Raw genomic sequence first — 17,728 nt, forward strand, 5'->3', positions numbered from 1 at the left:
CCCCCACAAGTAGATCAGACAGTTGTTTTCCTGTTTCATCCACTGAACACACGTTCACCCAAAAAACACAACAACCACCAAACACACACTCACAACAACTACAACACACATAAATACTCATGCACACACACACACACACACAAATGCACACAAAACACACACACACAAATGCACACAAAACACACACAAATGCACACAAAACACACACACAAATGCACACAAAACACACACAAAAATACATTTGTTTTCCTGTTTTATCCACTAAACACACACCCACCAACCCCCCCGCACCCCCCCCAAAAAAAACCAAAAAACCCATAGACACACACTCACAACACACATATATACACATAACACGCACACACACAAAAATGCACACAAAACAAACAAAAAAAAACAACCCACCACACATACAAATAAAACACCCCTCACCCCCACAAAACACAAACACACATGCACAAACACACACACCCCTCCCTCCCAAACGCACACACCAACCCTACCTTTCCCAGCTCTTTGCCTTCCGGAAAGTTAAAGTTGAGGCGTGAAGCCATGATGGTGCAGAGGATATTTCTTCGGACATCCTCCTGCAGCTTCTCCATTCTCGCCTGCTTCTCCGACTGCTGGCCGTTCTGGGCCACATGCACTGAAAAACGCCCCCCCACAAAAAAGTGCAACTCATTTTCCAGGTACACACGCACTGATCATGGTACACATGCACTAAATCATCTCTCAGTACATACGCACTGATCGTTTTTCAATTCATCTGCACAATTTTTCAGAATGCATGCAGTGACAAGTTTTCAGTCCATATGCACTGACCATTTTCTGTGCATGTGCACTTATAATTATGTGTATCAGTGCGCACACAAATCATGAACAATCAAAAAGATTATGCAGATTTTTTTCTTTATTACTCCACCTACCAGATTAAAAAAACAAACAACATTCTTCATTATTACCCTCATAACCAAAATATCCGGTGCTAAAAGTTCAAACCAAACATGAGATGGACTGGAAGTTGAAAAGATTAGAAAAAAAAAGAATCTTTCTTGTTTTTCTTCCATCCATCACTCTTTTCCCCTTTCAAAAGCAAAATCAGCATCCCCTCTTACACCCCTTCCACCCCCCCCCTACCCCCCAACAACACCCAACTCCCCTCTCCTCCCCTAGTTTCTTTCCACCTTATCCATCCTTTTACCCCGGGTTTTGCAATTACAAAAAAAAAAAAAAAAAAAAAAAAAAAAAAAAAAAAGCTATGAGAAATGCTTTTTCCATCGTTCAAATGATGCTGATGAGGCGGATGGTTTTTTTTTTAAAAAAAATATATCACTTATCTAAAACTGCTTGTATTTGAACACCACTGAAGTGACTCAGCAGCGGTGCTGGATCTCCACTGATGCGTGGCCTTCCTGGCGACCTAACACTGATGGTTCCTTGTGGAGTGTCATCACTGGGGACTGCACCATACGAGACCGGGTGTGGCTGTACATGGGATTAAGAATGAGCGGCGTGGGAGTAACGCCACTGACAAAACGGTGCAGATGATGGGGCAGCAAAATAAATAAATGAATAAAACTGCTCGTAGTAGGGGGCTTAGTAGGTGGTGTCCTAAGTACGTTAAAACAGAACAGGCACCACTGAACACCACCGAAGTGACTCAGCAGCAGTGCAGGGTCTCCTCTGGTGTGTGGCCTCCTGGCGATCTAACATCGATGGTTCCCTGTGGACTGCCGACGCTGGAACTACGACGGACAAACCCGGGTATGGCCGTGTATGGGGGAATCTAAATGAGCGGCGTGGGAGTAATGCCACTGAAACGGTGCAGATGACGGGGCAACAAAAAAAAAAAAAAAAAAAAAAAAACTGCTCGTACTGTTTGCTTGAAGCAGTCGCCTTTGCTGCTGAGCTTTTTCCTGGTCGCCCACGTTCCCTGTCCTCATGGCGCCCTCCAGGAATATACTGCTTTGCCAGCAGCCGTCTACGCTGATGGCGTCATCCAGAAGCCTTCTCACTGAAACACAAACGACCACCGCCACAATGATGATAACGGTGTCGACCTGATTCCCCGATTCAATGATTCCCGTTTCACCAGACAACACACTGGTGATTCTGATTTACCTATTTCTTCTTTGCCTGTGTACTCAGTTGCTCTGTGTGTGTGTGTGTGTGTGTGTGTGTGTGTGTGTGTGTGTGTGTTTGCACAAGTATGTGTCTGTATGTGCGTTAAAAAAAACAAAACACCAACGACATCACTTTCAAAGAATAGGCGAAACGGGAATAGAGAAATCAGACCCGCTCCATGACAACCCCAAAAGGTGGGGGAACAAGATACAAATCCACATGGACAACTTGGCACACATTGCATGTTGAAATTTCATCTTTTTTTTTTTTTTTTTTTTTTAGCCAAACATTGTAGTGGTGGCCTAGAGGTATCACATCTGTCCAGGAAGTGAGAGAATCTGAGCGCACTGGTTCGAATCCCGCAGTCACCAGTATTTTCTCCCCTATCCACTAGACCTTGAGTGGTGGTGGTCTGGATGCTGGTCAATCGGATGAGACAATAAACCGAGGACCCGTGTGCAGCACGCACTTAGCGCACATAAAAGAAAAAAAAAATCCAGTTTGATAGGAAAAAAATAATAAATATAAAATTGCAGGCAAAACAAAAAAACAAAAAAAAAAAAAAGGTGGTGCTCTCAGTGGAGTGATGCGCTCTCTATGGAGAGAGCAGCTCTTATTTCACACAGAGAAATCTGCTGTGAAAAAAGAGTAATATAATATAATATAATATAATACACAACCACAAAGGGCCCTGTAAGGGCCCAATAAATGTGAATGTTGGTCATGAGGAACTTGGAAAAAAAAAAAGAAAAAAAAAAGGAACCACAAGTACAGTCACACACATGCACATAAACCCAGGAGGTGCCTCTTAAACTGACCATCCTGTCAATTTTCCACCAGAGGATTAACCCATCATGCCCTTTTCCCTGGCCACTCCATCAATTTTTCACCAGAGGATTGACCCATTAAGACCTGTGCCCCGGCCATTCCATTAATTTTTCACCAGAGGATTAACCCATTAAGACCTGTGCCCCGGCCACTCCATCAATTTTTCACCAGAGGATTAACCCATTAAGACCTGTGCCCCGGCCATTCCATTAATTTTTCACCAGATGATTAACCCATTAAGACCTGTGCCCCGGCCATTCCATTAATTTTTCACCAGAGGATTAACCCATTAAGACCTGTGCCCCGGCCATTCCATTAATTTTTCACCAGAGGATTAACCCATTAAGACCTGTGCCCCGGCCATTCCATTAATTTTTCACCAGAGGATTAACCCATTAAGACCTGTGCCCCGGCCACTCCATCAATTTTTCACCAGAGGATTAACCCATTAAGACCTGTGCCCCGCCCATTCCATTATTTTTCACCAGAGGATTAACCCATTAAGACCTGTGCCCCGGCCATTCCATTAATTTTTCACCAGAGGATTAACCCATTAAGACCTGTGCCTCCGGCCATTCCATTAATTTTTCACCAGAGGATTAACCCATTAAGACCTGTGCCCCAGCCATTCCATTAATTTTTCACCAGAGGATTAACCTATTAAGACTTGTGCCTGGCCATTCGATCAATTTTTCACCAGAGGATTAACCCATTAAGCCCTGGGCCCATTGCTCTGACGTTAAAAATGGTCCCATCAAAACGTTTTTCATGTTCCAACATAATTATGCATAAACTGCAAGGCAGGGAACTTCTGCAGTATTTCCTGATGTGTCCACGTGTAATCTGAAGGAAAAACAGTATTTTTTTCTGCATTTTTTTCTTCTTCATCATTACGAAAGCCTGTGGAGGCTGTAAAATCCCCATAAAAATAATGAATACAATACGAATATGAATATAAATACACAAGTACACATACTTGATTGTCTATACTTCACTACAGAGATTTGCTTTTTTTGCAGCAGCATGTGCCCCATATAAAGACAAACAAATAAAATAAAATAAATAAATGAAAAATAAATAAAAAGATAAATCGGATGGCACAAAAAAAAGAAGAAAAAAAAAGAAGCTATATACCAATATATAGATTACTGAATTCTCATGCACCTCCATTACAGTCAATCAAACTGCATTGCACATCTTCCCATGGCACACATGTATATGTACACACACACACACATATCACACATCACACACACATATACACACACATGCACGCAAAGACACACACACACACACAGATGTATACAGATATATTCTAAACCAAATTATACATATATATCATATATAATAACAGGAGAACAAACCCTACCACAAATGGGCAACCGGCACCTCACACGTCTTACGCACAAAAAAAGAATGCAAGAAATAAGAGTGCCCAATTAATTATAAAGTCAACAAAGGACAAACATTCAAGGCTTTCTAGAAAAAAACAAACATATACGTGAATGAAATAAGCATGACAGAAAACAGGAAAGGAAAAGATGACAGAAAAAAGCCAGAACCCCCCCCACCCCCCACCCTCCACCCCCAGCCCCCTGCCCATATTGAAATCTATATAACGTGTAAATACTCCCACCCTGTCATAAGTTACACACATAAAATACCATTTCCATGACCAGCTAACACGGGCACTGCAGCCCAAAACACAAGAAGAAGAACGAGAAGGAGGAGGAGGAGGAGGATAACGAAACAAGAAGGAGAAAGAAAAAGAAGCAGAAGAAGTAGTAGAAGCAAAGGAAGAAGAAGAAGAAGAAGATGAAGAACAAGAAAATTAGAAGGAGGAGGAGGAGGAGAAGAAGAAGAAGAAGAAGAAGCAGATGCAGATGAAGAACAAGAAAATTAGAAGGAGGAGGAGGAGGAGAAGAAGAAGAAGCAGATGCAGATGAAGAAGAAGAAGCAGAAGAGAAAGAAGAAAACCAAAGAAGAAGCAAGGTACCAGTGCTAGCTTTCTGCAAGATCTCTCTGGGGGAAGGTCTCATGGAAGGGTTGCAGAACCAGCAGGAGTGAATCAAGTTCACAATGGCCGTCTTCATCTGCTGCAGCGGAACGTTCTCCTTCACTGGAGTCTCCTGGTTTCCATCTGTATCCCTCTGTGCTCTCTTTGAACTGGAATCTGTTCACATAAAAATCAGATCATCTTGCTGATTGCCCATCCAACCACAAAGGGGCCATTTCAGGGTTTGATACCAGTCTGTAGTATAAGGACTGGGGGTACTGGACCACCCCGATCATAGTCTCCAAATTGCCTGAAGTCCTTTATACTACCACCATCTGTTCTTAAAACTACCAGAGAAACAAAGATAATGTTAAAAGGTCTGTTAAAAGGTCTATTAGAATAAAGCTGAAAATACTAAACCACCAATGTCTTGCTTATGTCCACATAAGATTTAAAAGAAATTAAAAACATATGTACATATGTTTTCATATCTTACTCCGTGATAAGCGTTCTTGTTTGTGCATTGAATCACAAGGTACTGTACAGCCCTTTGTCCCTCAAAACAAGAGGAAATTATGCAAATTAGTGCAAAATGTCAAATGAAATTTCACTTTTGGCAGTCAAAGTTAAATTTCTTGTGTTTCAGTTTGTTTTGTTTTTGTTAAGAAATTCCTGGAGTGTTTTTTCCTTTTTTTCTTTCCTTTTTAGAAAGATGTATTTGATTTAAAACTGCGAAGCAGGCAAGAGCATCAAAATGGCTGACCATTTCTTCATTTCCAATAATAATCATCATCATAATGAACCTTCCTATAGTGCCTTTTCAAACCACCTAATTACACCACTTTACAAAGAACAATTCATACATTCCATGTATTTGAGCACACACACACACACACACACACAATCCCACATACATGCACATATATGAAATATTCTTCCATCACCCTACACATACACTGATGATTCAACAAGAAACAGCACTTACAGTATGAAAAGTAAAGCTTTCAAAGAAGATTTAAACGATGCAGAAGAAGACTCTCTTTAATGTTAGCTTTAAGAGAAGTGTGATCCAGACAGGTGGGGACTTGAAAAGGAAAGGATCTTTAACCATTTACTCCATTTTATCTATCTAGGAAAGGAACCTTTTACCATTTTCTCTATCAAGGAGGACTTTTTACCTTTTTTCTCCATTTTCTCTATCAAGGAAAAGAATCTTTGACCATTTTCTCTGTCAAGGAAAAGGATCTTTGACCATTTTGTCTATCAAGGAAAAGAGTCTTAGACCATTTTCTCCACCAATCAATCACCACTTTCTCCACCAATCAATCATCATTTTCCCCATCAGTAAATCACCACTTTTCCAGCAATCAATGACCATTTTATCCACCAAACAATCACCACTTTCTCCACTGATCAATCACCATTTTCTCCACCAGTAAATCACCACTTTTCCACCAATCAATGACCATTTTATCCACCAATCAATCACCATTTTCTCCACCAATCAATCACCATTTTCTCCACTGATCAATCACCATTTTCCCCATCAGTAAATCACCACTTTTTCCACCAATCAATGACCATTTTCTCCATCAATCAATCACAATTTTCTCCAATCAATGATCATTTTCTTCATCAATCAATCACCATTTTCTCCACCAATCAATGATCATTTTATCCACCAATCAATCACCTTTTTCTTCATTAATCAATCACCATTTTCTCCATCAATCAATGATAATTTTCTCCATCAATCATCATTTTCTCCACCAATCAATGATCATTTTCTCCACCACTGAATCACCATTTTCTCCACCAATCAATGATCATTTTCTCCACCACTGAATCACCATTTTCTCCACCAATCAATGATCATTTTCTCCACCACTGAATCACCATTTTCTCCACCAATCAATGATCATTTTGTCCACCACTGAATCACCATTTTCTCCACCAATCAATGATCATTTTCTCCACCACTGAATCACCATTTTCTCCACCAATCAATGATCATTTTCTCCACTCAATCACCATTTTCTCCACCAAACAATTACCATTTTTCTCCACCACTGAATCACCATTTTCTCCATCAATCAATCACCATTTTCTCCACCACTCAATGATAATTTTTTTTCCACCAATCAACAGGTACCTCCGCCAGCACCAACGGTGACATATTCTTCAACGTCGCTGTGCTGCTGCTGTAAGACATGGGCGTCCACCCACTCTCTGGTGCGCATGATGGACTGTCCTCCGGGAAGGTGGCTGACGTCCTCGGTCACTGTGGTCGGGGCCAGGAAGTCTGTGGGCAGCTTATTGTTCCTCAGGAAGAAATCTGCCGGCTGCGTTGAAACGACACACCATGAGATTTAGGACCATGCGCTGGAGGAACGACACACCGCGAGGTTTAACAGAGACAACACACCACAAGGTTTAAGACAAACACCACACCACATTGGAACAACACACCACAAGGTTCAACAGAGACAACACACCACAAGGTTTAAGACAAACACCACACCACATTGGAACAACACACCACGAGGTTCAACAGAGACAACACACCACAAGGTTTAAGATCCTGCGTTGAAATGACACACCATGAGATTTAGGACCATGCGCTGGAGGAACGACACACCGCGAGGTTTAACAGAGACAACACACCACAAGGTTTAAGACAAACACCACACCACATTTGAACAACGCACCACGAGGTTCAACAGAGACAACACACCACAAGGTTTAAGACAAACACCACACCACATTGGAACAACACACCATGAGGTTCAACAGAAACAACACACCACAAGGTTTAAGACAAACACCACACCACATTTGAACAACGCACCACGAGGTTTAACAGAAACAACACACCACAAGGTTTAAGACAAACACCACACCTCACTGGAACAACACACCACAAGGTTTAAGACAAACACCACACCATATTGGAACAACGCACCATGAGGTTTAACAGAAACAACACACCACAAGGTTTAAGATTCTGCACTGAAACAACAACTAGCCGCAAGATTTTAAGGTCATGCGTTGAAACAAGATTTAAGACCCTGCGTTGAAACAACACACTAAGAGGATCTAAGATCCTGGGTTGAAACAACACACCACAAGATTTAAGAGTCTGTGTTGAAATATAGACATCTAAATATATATCCTTAAAGTGCACTGCACAACACTGCAGTTTTAGAGAGTCTCAATAGTGATCTTTTGCCTGCAGAAAACAAGCTACAAAATGAGAATACAGACTTTGCACACACACACACACACACACACACACACAAACAGAGAATGAGCAGACATTGCACTGAACATCATCTTCAAGGCGGCAAAGCTGAGGAACATGAAATGCTCTTCATCACCGACAAATGAAAGTCAGTTCACTTACACTTTGTTTTCCTAACTGTTGCTGTTTTGCTTTATCATCCTGAAAAGAGAGAGAGGTTTTGACCAAAACCCATTACAACAGAAATAACTAAAGGCAAACAGATGAATTAAACACACTGAGAAAAACTATGGGAAGAAGCATACAAACACAAGTGTTCGATGACATTGTTCTTCTTCTCTCATTTCTTTATCTTATTTACTAACTTGTTTTTCTTACCTTTTTCTGCTTTCTGTTGTGTGAACAACGTATCTTAAAAATGATGTTTATATTCATTGTATATTAATCTCAACGGCAGCTCAAAAAAAAAAAGAAAGAAAAAAATGGGGGGAAACAATGTATGTCTGCAATGACTGTCATTTATATGCAGTTGGAAAATGTGTATTTCAACATAACTGCAATTGTGTAGCGTCCACCAGCTGTCAAACGAAACAAATGTATCTAATCACATTCCTGAGCACAATATAAGCTATTAGCTTGTTGTTGCTCCGCTGTCTATCTGTACATGTGTGACATATTTACTGAATAAAATTTTGTTTAAATCAAAACAGTCGCCCAAATGCTCACAATGCTGCTGACCAGAGGCAGCATGAAGCCGGTGTAACAGCGTCAAACTACTCCCCGATGGGTTCCCTCCCCCTGGGTCATTTTGTGTCGAGTCAGGACTGACCCCACTAGTTGGAAATTACCCCTTTTCTTATCTAGGTGTAGTAATCAAGCTGTTGAAAAAGGAAGGTAGTGCGTTCTGACCTAGCCATTACATGCCCCTACCCCCCTCCCCCCACCCCTCCCACTACCACCACCCACATTACAACCCTGACATAGGCAAAAGTGGGGGGGGGGGGTTTCCATTTTCACAGTGAGTACTGATTCTATCTGTGTCATATTCACCCCTTGGGACTAAGTGCAATGGGTTACAGGCATCTGCTTAGCAGATGTGGTGTAGGAGGAAGGTGGCAGAATGGTTAAGACGCTCATCTGCCGATACAGAGTCTGTGAGGGTCAGAGTTCCAATCCCACTCTTCACCCTTTCTCACAAATTGGACAGGAAAATCAAACTGAGCGCCTAATCATCTGGATGAGCTGATAAACTGAGGTCCTGTGTGCAGTACGCGCTTGGCGCACTGAAAAAGAACCCATGGACGTGGTGGCAGTCTCCACTCTGGGAGGGACGCTCACTCAGTCTGGCTCCGCGCCTAAGCCATTATTGTCGTTAGTAGGGGGCTTAGTAGGTGGTGTCCTAAGTACGTTAAATCAGAATAGGCACCACTGAACACCACCGAAGTGACTCAGCAGCAGTGCAGGGTCTCCTCTGGTGTGTGGCCTACTGGCGACCTAACATCGATGGTTCCCTGCGGACTGCCAACGCTGGCACTGCGAAGGACGAACCCGGGTGTGGCCGTGTATGGGAGAATCTAAATGAGCAGCGTGGGAGTAATGCCACTGAAATGGTGCAGATGATGGGGGGGGCAGCAAAAAAAAAAAGAACCCATGGCAACAAGAGTGTTGTCGTCTGGCAAAATTCTGTAGAAGAAGTCCTCTCTGTTAGCTACACAAAATTTAACTCACTCAGTACAGCCAGTCCTCTTCTCCTCTACACAGACCCCTTGGATGTCCAGTGGGTGTCTGAATGACCCAACCTTCAGCTTCCGTCGTCAGAATTGTGGTATTCTTTGTCAACATTCACCTCTTCAGTATAAGAGCCTTCCACTTGCAATATTTTGATGATGGTAACTGGGGTGAAACGCTGTTAACGTCGTCTCTTTTGCCGTTCGTATGGAGAGAGTTAATGTACATGCATGCACTCACGGCCTGACAAAGCGTGTTGGGTTCTGCAAATGGTCAGACATCCACCTAGCAGATGTGGTGTAGCCTATATGGACTTGTTGGAACGCACTGACGCCTCCTTGAGTAACTGATTTGAACTGAACTCAACCCTTCGGAGATCATTTCAGGCAAACCTGGAATCATTTCCACTTACATTACGTGGGTGGGATGGGCGTGGGGGTGGGGGGTAAAATCCAACCAGGGTGAGGGGGGTGAGTTTTAACTTGTTGAAGCTTACCACTTGGGGATCAGACCAGGCTAGTCAACATACACCACCGGTGATCTGGGTTCGAGGCTCCGTTTTGGCTTGGTGTTGTGTCCTAGAGAAAGGCACTTCACTCCGATATTTTCCTCACTCTACCCAGGGGTGAATAAAAAACAACAACCTGACTTTGGTTGGGAGAAGGTTAAAACGATGGAAAGAGAGGATGGGGCCGTGACTCCCTATGCTGCTGAGCCCAAGAAACAGTGGATATGAATTTTGCAGCTGTGGGGGCTTTAACCCTTTCACCGCCAGTCAATTCAGAGTGCAAAATTCCCTTGTGCTATAAACACAGTAAATATGGTGTCAAAGTACAGCTGGGGATTCCCCCTGTGATGAGTAGAAAATAGGACTTATCCTACCACCGAACATTAAGAGCAGTAGGTTCATGGACAACAGACCCATGATCTGGTCACCCTTCAGTGACATGGGTCCTCTACCTAGCTGCTGCATAAATGCGAGCTTGGCACTGAAAGAGTTAATCTAACTACACAAACCCTGGGTTAAAGATTTTAATCTGGGCATGTCAGATATGACCATGGGTTGAAATCCAAGAGGGGGGTACACATAGGCCACGACACTGATGTGTGGACAGTGAAGCACACAGCGTGCAAATCATGATGGGCGCAGCAGCCGAGAGGTTAAAGCTTGGACTTTCAATCTGTGGGTCCCCGGTTTGAATCCCGGTCGTAGTGACTGGTGGGTAAAGGGTGGAGATTTTTCCAAATCTCCCTGGTCAACAGATGTGCAGACCTGCTCGTGCCTGAACCCCCTTTGTGCGTATATGCATGCAGAAGATTAAGATCAGACAAACAACTAAAGATCCTGTCATCCATGTCAGCGTCTGATGGGTTGTATTCATACACGGCATGCACCCCTCCCCCCAAAACAGAGCGCGACTGCCTACATGGCAGGGTTAACTCTCTCCATACGAACGGCGAAAGAGACGATGTTAACAGCGTTTCACCCCAGTTACCAACATCAAAATATTGCAAGCGGAAGGCTCTTATGCTGAAGAGGTGAATGTTGACAAAGAATACCACATTTCTGACGACGGAAGCTAAAGGTTGGGTCATTTAGACACCCACTGGACATCCGAGGGGTCTGTGTAGAGGAGAAGAGAGGACTGGCCATACTGAGTGAGTTAAGATGGTCATACAAGTAAACGCCCACTTGTGTATATGAGCGAACGCGGGAGTTGCAGCCCACGAACGAAGAAGAAGTGTGCCACTCACAGAGCCTGGAATGCAGGTGTTGGGGTCTTTCCCCAGGCTGACAATCTCCCACATGGTGGTGCCAAAGGCATACACCTCCGTGGCGATGGTGTTGTGCTGAAGCTTCTGGAACCGCTCTGGTGCCACCCACGCCAACCTGACGACAGCGACAATGACGATGGTGATGGTAGTGATGATGGTGGTGGTGATGGTGGTTGTGGTGGTGGTGATGATGATGGTGGTGGTGGTGATGATGGAGGTGGTGGCCATGGAGTTGATGGTGGTGGTGATGATGATGGTGATGATGGTGGTGGTGGTGGTAATGGTGGTGGTAATGATGATAGAGGTAGTGATGATGGTGGCGGTGGTGGTGGTGATGATGAAGGTAGTGATGATGGTGGTGATGATGATGGTGATGGTGATGGTGGTGGTGGTGGTGGTGGTGGTGGCGATGATGATGGTGGTGATGATGGTGGTGGTGATGGTGGTCGTGGTGATGGTGATGATGGAGGTGTTGATGATAGTGGTGGTGGTGATGATGATGGTGGTGGTGGCCATGGTGATGACGATGATGGTGGTGGTGGTGGTGATGATGAAGGTGGTGATGATGAAGGTGATGATGATGGTGGTGGTGATGATGAAGGTGATGATGATGAAGGTGATGATGAAGGTGATGATGAAGGTGGTGATGATGAAGGTGATGATGATGAAGGTGGTGATGATGAAGGTGATGATGATGAAGGTGGTGAATGACAGCAGTCAGGCAGCAAGCCAAATGCACACATTAAAGATCTTGCAACGTATGTCAGCATTCGGTAGATGAACGTAACAATGAATAATAATTAATGGCATGCCAGTAAGTTAACCCACACACAATATACAGAATGCGCACCCCCCAGAAAACAGAGCACAACTGCCCACATGTCAAGAAAGGGTAAAAACGTTAAGCATGTAAAATCCCAAGATCTGTGGGAGCGAGCGGGACAGGAACCAGTGGCCAAGCAGATACTGCGGAGGAAGTGGGGCTGGATAGGACACCACCCTCAGGAAGCCAGCGTCCAGCATCACACGCCAAGCCCTGACCTGGAACCCGCAGGGAAAGAGGATGAGAGGCCGGCCTTGCAACAGCTGGAGGCGAGCTACCGAGGCAGAGCTGAAGCAGCAAGGGACCAACTGGACTGGAATGGCCAGAACAGCCCAGAACAGAGTGCGATGGCGAGGGGTCGTCGATGGCCTATGCTCCACCAGGAGCGATGGGCAAAATGAAATGAAATGATGTAAAATCCCATCCATACACACGAGTGAACATGGGAGTTGCAGCCCATGAACACAGAAGAAGAAGCATTCAGCTAGGGGGGTGGGGCTACCTCCAGGGGAGACAACTCACCTCTCCATATTGAGACGGTGGGTGTAGGGCAGAGTGTTCAGGTACATGGCTACGCTCGGATCTCCTATGCGGATGATCGGCTTCCGGCTCTGATCCTCGTTGGTGTCCTCCCTCTCATCGACGATCAAAATCTTGGCGCAGCAAAAACTTCCGTAGATCAGCCCTTTCTCGCCCTGAAAACAACATGGCAGTTCTGTTTTAGTTTTGATGTGAAATTATCTGACCCTCTTATTTGTTCATCAGATGCAGTGGTCTGTTTTGTATGTTTTTTTGTTTTGTATGTCTGTTACAAAATTTTGTGTATTTATAAATTATATTTATGTTTGTGTTTGGGATTTTTTTTCTTTGTGTAATCTTCTGGCAAAAAACAACAAAACCAACTGACGGAATGGTCCATATCAAAGGCATGTCCTTAGTTTATGTGGATGAAAGTGAGTGTACATATGCCTGATTTTCATTTCCAATGTGGTTGTTTTGGGGATGTTTTTTTTACCCCAGTTTTACACTGACAGTGCTTTAAGCTCTGATACAGCCCTACGTGATGGGCAGAACTGTGAGTGATGATGATAAGCATCAACAGCTAATTTTCATTTCTCCGTTAAAGGGCAGAGAAGCATTTTGTACACGACAGGGAATCCAACCCCTGCTAAAGTCTACACACGTGGGTGACAGGCGTAATAGCCAAGTGGTTAAAGCATTGGACTTTCAATCTGAGGGTCCCGGGTTCGAATCACAGTGACGGCGCCTGGTGGGTAAAGGGTGGAGATTTTTCCGATCTCCCAGGTCAACTTATGTGCAGACCTGCTAGTGCCTGAACCCCCTTCGTGTGTATACGCAAGCAGAAGATGCTGTAATCCATGTCAGTGTTCGGTGGGTTATGGAAACAAGAACATACCCAGCATGCACACCCCCGAAAGCGGAGTATGGCTGCCTACATGGCGGGGTAAAAATGGTCATACACGTAAAAGCCCACTCGTGTGCATACGAAAGAACGTGGGGGTTGCAGGCCACGAACACAGAAGAAGAAGTAGTACACACGTGGGTCACGCTATAGCGTGTGTGATCAAAAATAATCAATAACCCTTGCGGCCTTCTTCTTTGCTCGTGGGATGCAACTCCCACGTTCACTCGTATGTGCACGAGTGGGCTTTTACGTGTAGGACTGTTTTCTACCCCACCATGTAGACAGCCATACTCCGTTTTCAGGGGTGTAACCCTTGTATTGTAGTACTCTTTATTCTTTTTTTGTCACAACAGATTTCTCTGTGTGAAATTTGAGTGTGCTCCCCAGGGAGAGTGCATCACTACACTGACAGCGCCACCCATTTTTTTGGTATTTTTTCCTGTCTGCAGTTTTTTGGGTTTTTTTCCTATTAAAGTGGATGTTTTTACAGAATTTTGCCAGGGACAGCCCGTTTGTTGCTGTGGATTCTTTTATGTGCGCTAAATGCAAGCACCACACGGGACCTCGGTTTATCGTCCCATCCGAACGACTAACGTCCAGACCACCACTCGAGGTCTAGTGGAGGGAGAGAAAATAAAATACTGGTGACTGTGCTGGAATTGGAACCAGCGTGCTCAGATTTCTCTCGCTTCCAAGGTGGACGCGTTACCCGCGTTACCTCTAGGCCACTATTCCAAAGCACGCACCAGAAAGTCCAGGCAGGATGCCAGCTGACTGAGCACCGAGCTGACGTGCAGCCAGGTGAAATGGGGAGCATCGGCGTCCCTGAGGCGGTGGAGTAAGCTGCCCTTGCCCTGCGGCATGCTCTCCTGAATGATGCGCAGGGGAGAGCACCAGAGGGAGCCGTAGACCTGCAGGAACATCCGGGAACGCTCCCGCAGCTTGGTGAGTCGCTCCGCACCCTGTCGGTGGGCCTGGACAGAAAATAGAACAGTGCTTAGAACAGAACAGAACAGAATGGAACGGAATGGAATGGAATAGAAAGGAAGAAAAGGAATGGAACAGAAAGGAATGGAACAGAATAGAATGGAATGGAATAGAATAGAAACAGAATAGAATGGAATGGAACAGAAAAAGAATGGAATGGAATAGAAATAGAATGGAATGGAATAGAAATAGAATGGAATGGAATAGAAAGGAATGGAACAGAACAGAACAGAATAGAATAGAATGGAATGGAATAGAATAGAAATAGAATAGAATGGAATGGAATAGAATAGAATAGAAATAGAATGCAATGGAATAGAATAGAATGGAATAATAATAATAATAGTAAAAGGACATTTGATACGCCCAATCTAATGAAACAAAAGCCCTGGGCGTTTACAATGAAAAGAACAATGATGTACGCATACTAAAAACAGATGAACACACCCGCACGCACAAATCCTCCCGCTCCAACTGCAAACCCACAAACCCACACCCACTCCACAAAAGATGTACACACACACACACACACACACACACACACACACACACACGCACGCACGCACGCGCATACAAACATGTGTACGTTTGAAATGGTAAAAAAAAAATAGTAGAAGTAAAAAAATCAACATGGCTTAAACATAAAAAGTGAAGACAAGGGAGCTATTTACTGATTTGAATGGCTGGAAATAAATTGAAGTTTTCAAAGAGGTTTCGAAAGAAGGGCAAGAATTTGGATTTCATGTACAAACACAAATATAGTCACATTTGAGACACATATTGTGCACACACATAAAAGCGCATGTTCATGCGCACACTCACTCACAAGCATGCCTACACTCACACACACACACACACACACACACACACACTCTTACATACTCGGAGCATATCAGTGCATGTGCACCCGTAAATATATGCCACACATTGCATACAACATATGGACGGAGCAGATGACTATTTTACCAACTATAAAGCTATTCTTTTTTCCCCCAACCTGAGACTTACAGGATGGTTCATCTAATGTATGATTTACTGTCCTGAATCCAAAGTGTGTTGAGTCTGACCTCTGAACTTTTTGCTCAACTTTGACCCATGTGCCTGAGAAAACGACTGAGTCCGTCCAGAACTGTACTAAAGCTGACCTACAAACCTGGGATCATTGCTCCACTTTCTATTCATCATTTTGATGTGTGCCCTATAATACACTGTACCTTATGTACTGTTAAAATTTGGAATTAAAAAAGGGTAAAGGGTGGAGATTTTTACGATCTCCCAGGTCAACATATGTGCAGACCTGCCAGTGCCTGAACCCCCTTTGTGTGTATACGCAAGCATAAGATCAAATACGCAAGTTAAAGATCCTGTAATCCATGTCAGCGTTCGGTGGGTTATGGAAACAAGAACATACTCAGCATGCACACACCCAAAAACGGAGTATGGCTGCCTACATGGCGGGGTAAAAATGGTCATACACGTAAAAGCCCACTCGTGTGCATACGAGTGAACGTGGGAGTTGCAGCCCACGAACCAAGAAGAAGAAGAAGATAACCCAGAGTACAGTAAGGTATGAAAAGTGTTGAGGTACTGTAAACAAAATGTCTGATTTTAGATACGTATTCAGACATCCGTGCTGGATGAGAAATGGGACTCATATAGATATCCATCCGCTCATACTGAATTCATAAGTTATTTTACACTTTATTATCATCATCATCACTGTCATTATTATTGTTGTGATTATGATTACTATGATCATCATCATAATCATTATCATTATTATCATTATTATTATCTTCACCATCATCATTAGTGTTGTTATCATCATCATAAGTACTATTATTATTATTATTACAAATAATATTATTTTCATAATCATCATTATTTTCTACTTCTTCTTCTTACCATTACTATCAATATCATCATCATTGTTATACAAAATTGATGAATCATGTTGGTGCTTTATTTCGAACAAAAAATAAAAATGCAATGCAGCAATTATCATTATTATCATAATTATCATTACTATCATATTTCATTATCATGACTATCATTATCATCATTACTATCATGATTTTCAATACTATCATCATTATCATTACTATCATTATCATCATCACTGTCACCATTATCATTTACTATCATCGTCATCATCATTACTATCATCATCATCATCACACTCATCTATCATGACTATCATCATTATCATCTACTATCATTATCATCATTACTATCACCATTATCATTACAATCATCGTTACTATTACAATAATCCCTATCATTACTATCATCATTATCATTATCATGACTGCTATCATCATCATTATCATGACTGCTATCATCATCATGACTATCATCAACACCATCATCATTACTGTCACTATTATCATTACTATCATCATTATCATGACTATCATTATCATCATTTACTATCACCATCATCATTACAATCATCATTACTATTACAATAATCCCTATCATTACTATCACCATTATCATTATCATGACTGCTATCATCTTCATTATCATCGCTATCATGACTGACCATTACCATGACTGTCATCGCTATCATGACTGTGACCATTACCATGACTGTCATCGCTATCATGACTGTGACCATTACCATGACTGTCATCGCTATCATGACTGTGACCATTACCATGACTGTGACCATTACCATGACTGTCATCGCTATCATGACAGTGACCATTACCATGACTGTCATCGCTATCATGACTGTGACCATTATCATGACTGTCATCGCTATCATGACTGTGACCATTACCATGAATTTAATCG

At 43.0% G+C, this 17,728-nt stretch overlaps 1 protein-coding gene across 2 annotated transcripts in view; it reads right to left on the reverse strand.

Annotated features, from left to right (window-relative positions):
- The window catches only part of LOC143297463 (uncharacterized), a 54,832-nt gene that overhangs the window by 6,585 nt on the left and 30,519 nt on the right, over positions 1-17,728 (reverse strand). For both annotated transcript variants that reach the window (XM_076609860.1, XM_076609858.1), the window contains 7 exons: positions 14,689-14,916; positions 13,039-13,211; positions 11,673-11,808; positions 7,101-7,290; positions 4,949-5,125; positions 1,877-2,014; positions 504-646 (listed from right to left, as the gene is read on the reverse strand). In XM_076609860.1, coding sequence (XP_076465975.1) covers positions 504-646; positions 1,877-2,014; positions 4,949-5,125; positions 7,101-7,290; positions 11,673-11,808; positions 13,039-13,211; positions 14,689-14,916 — 1,185 coding nt within the window. The remainder of the gene's footprint in view (positions 1-503; positions 647-1,876; positions 2,015-4,948; positions 5,126-7,100; positions 7,291-11,672; positions 11,809-13,038; positions 13,212-14,688; positions 14,917-17,728) is intronic.

The sequence above is a fragment of the Babylonia areolata genome, chromosome 22, assembly GCF_041734735.1.
Source record: "Babylonia areolata isolate BAREFJ2019XMU chromosome 22, ASM4173473v1, whole genome shotgun sequence".
NCBI classification, from domain to species: Eukaryota; Metazoa; Mollusca; class Gastropoda; order Neogastropoda; family Buccinidae; genus Babylonia; species Babylonia areolata.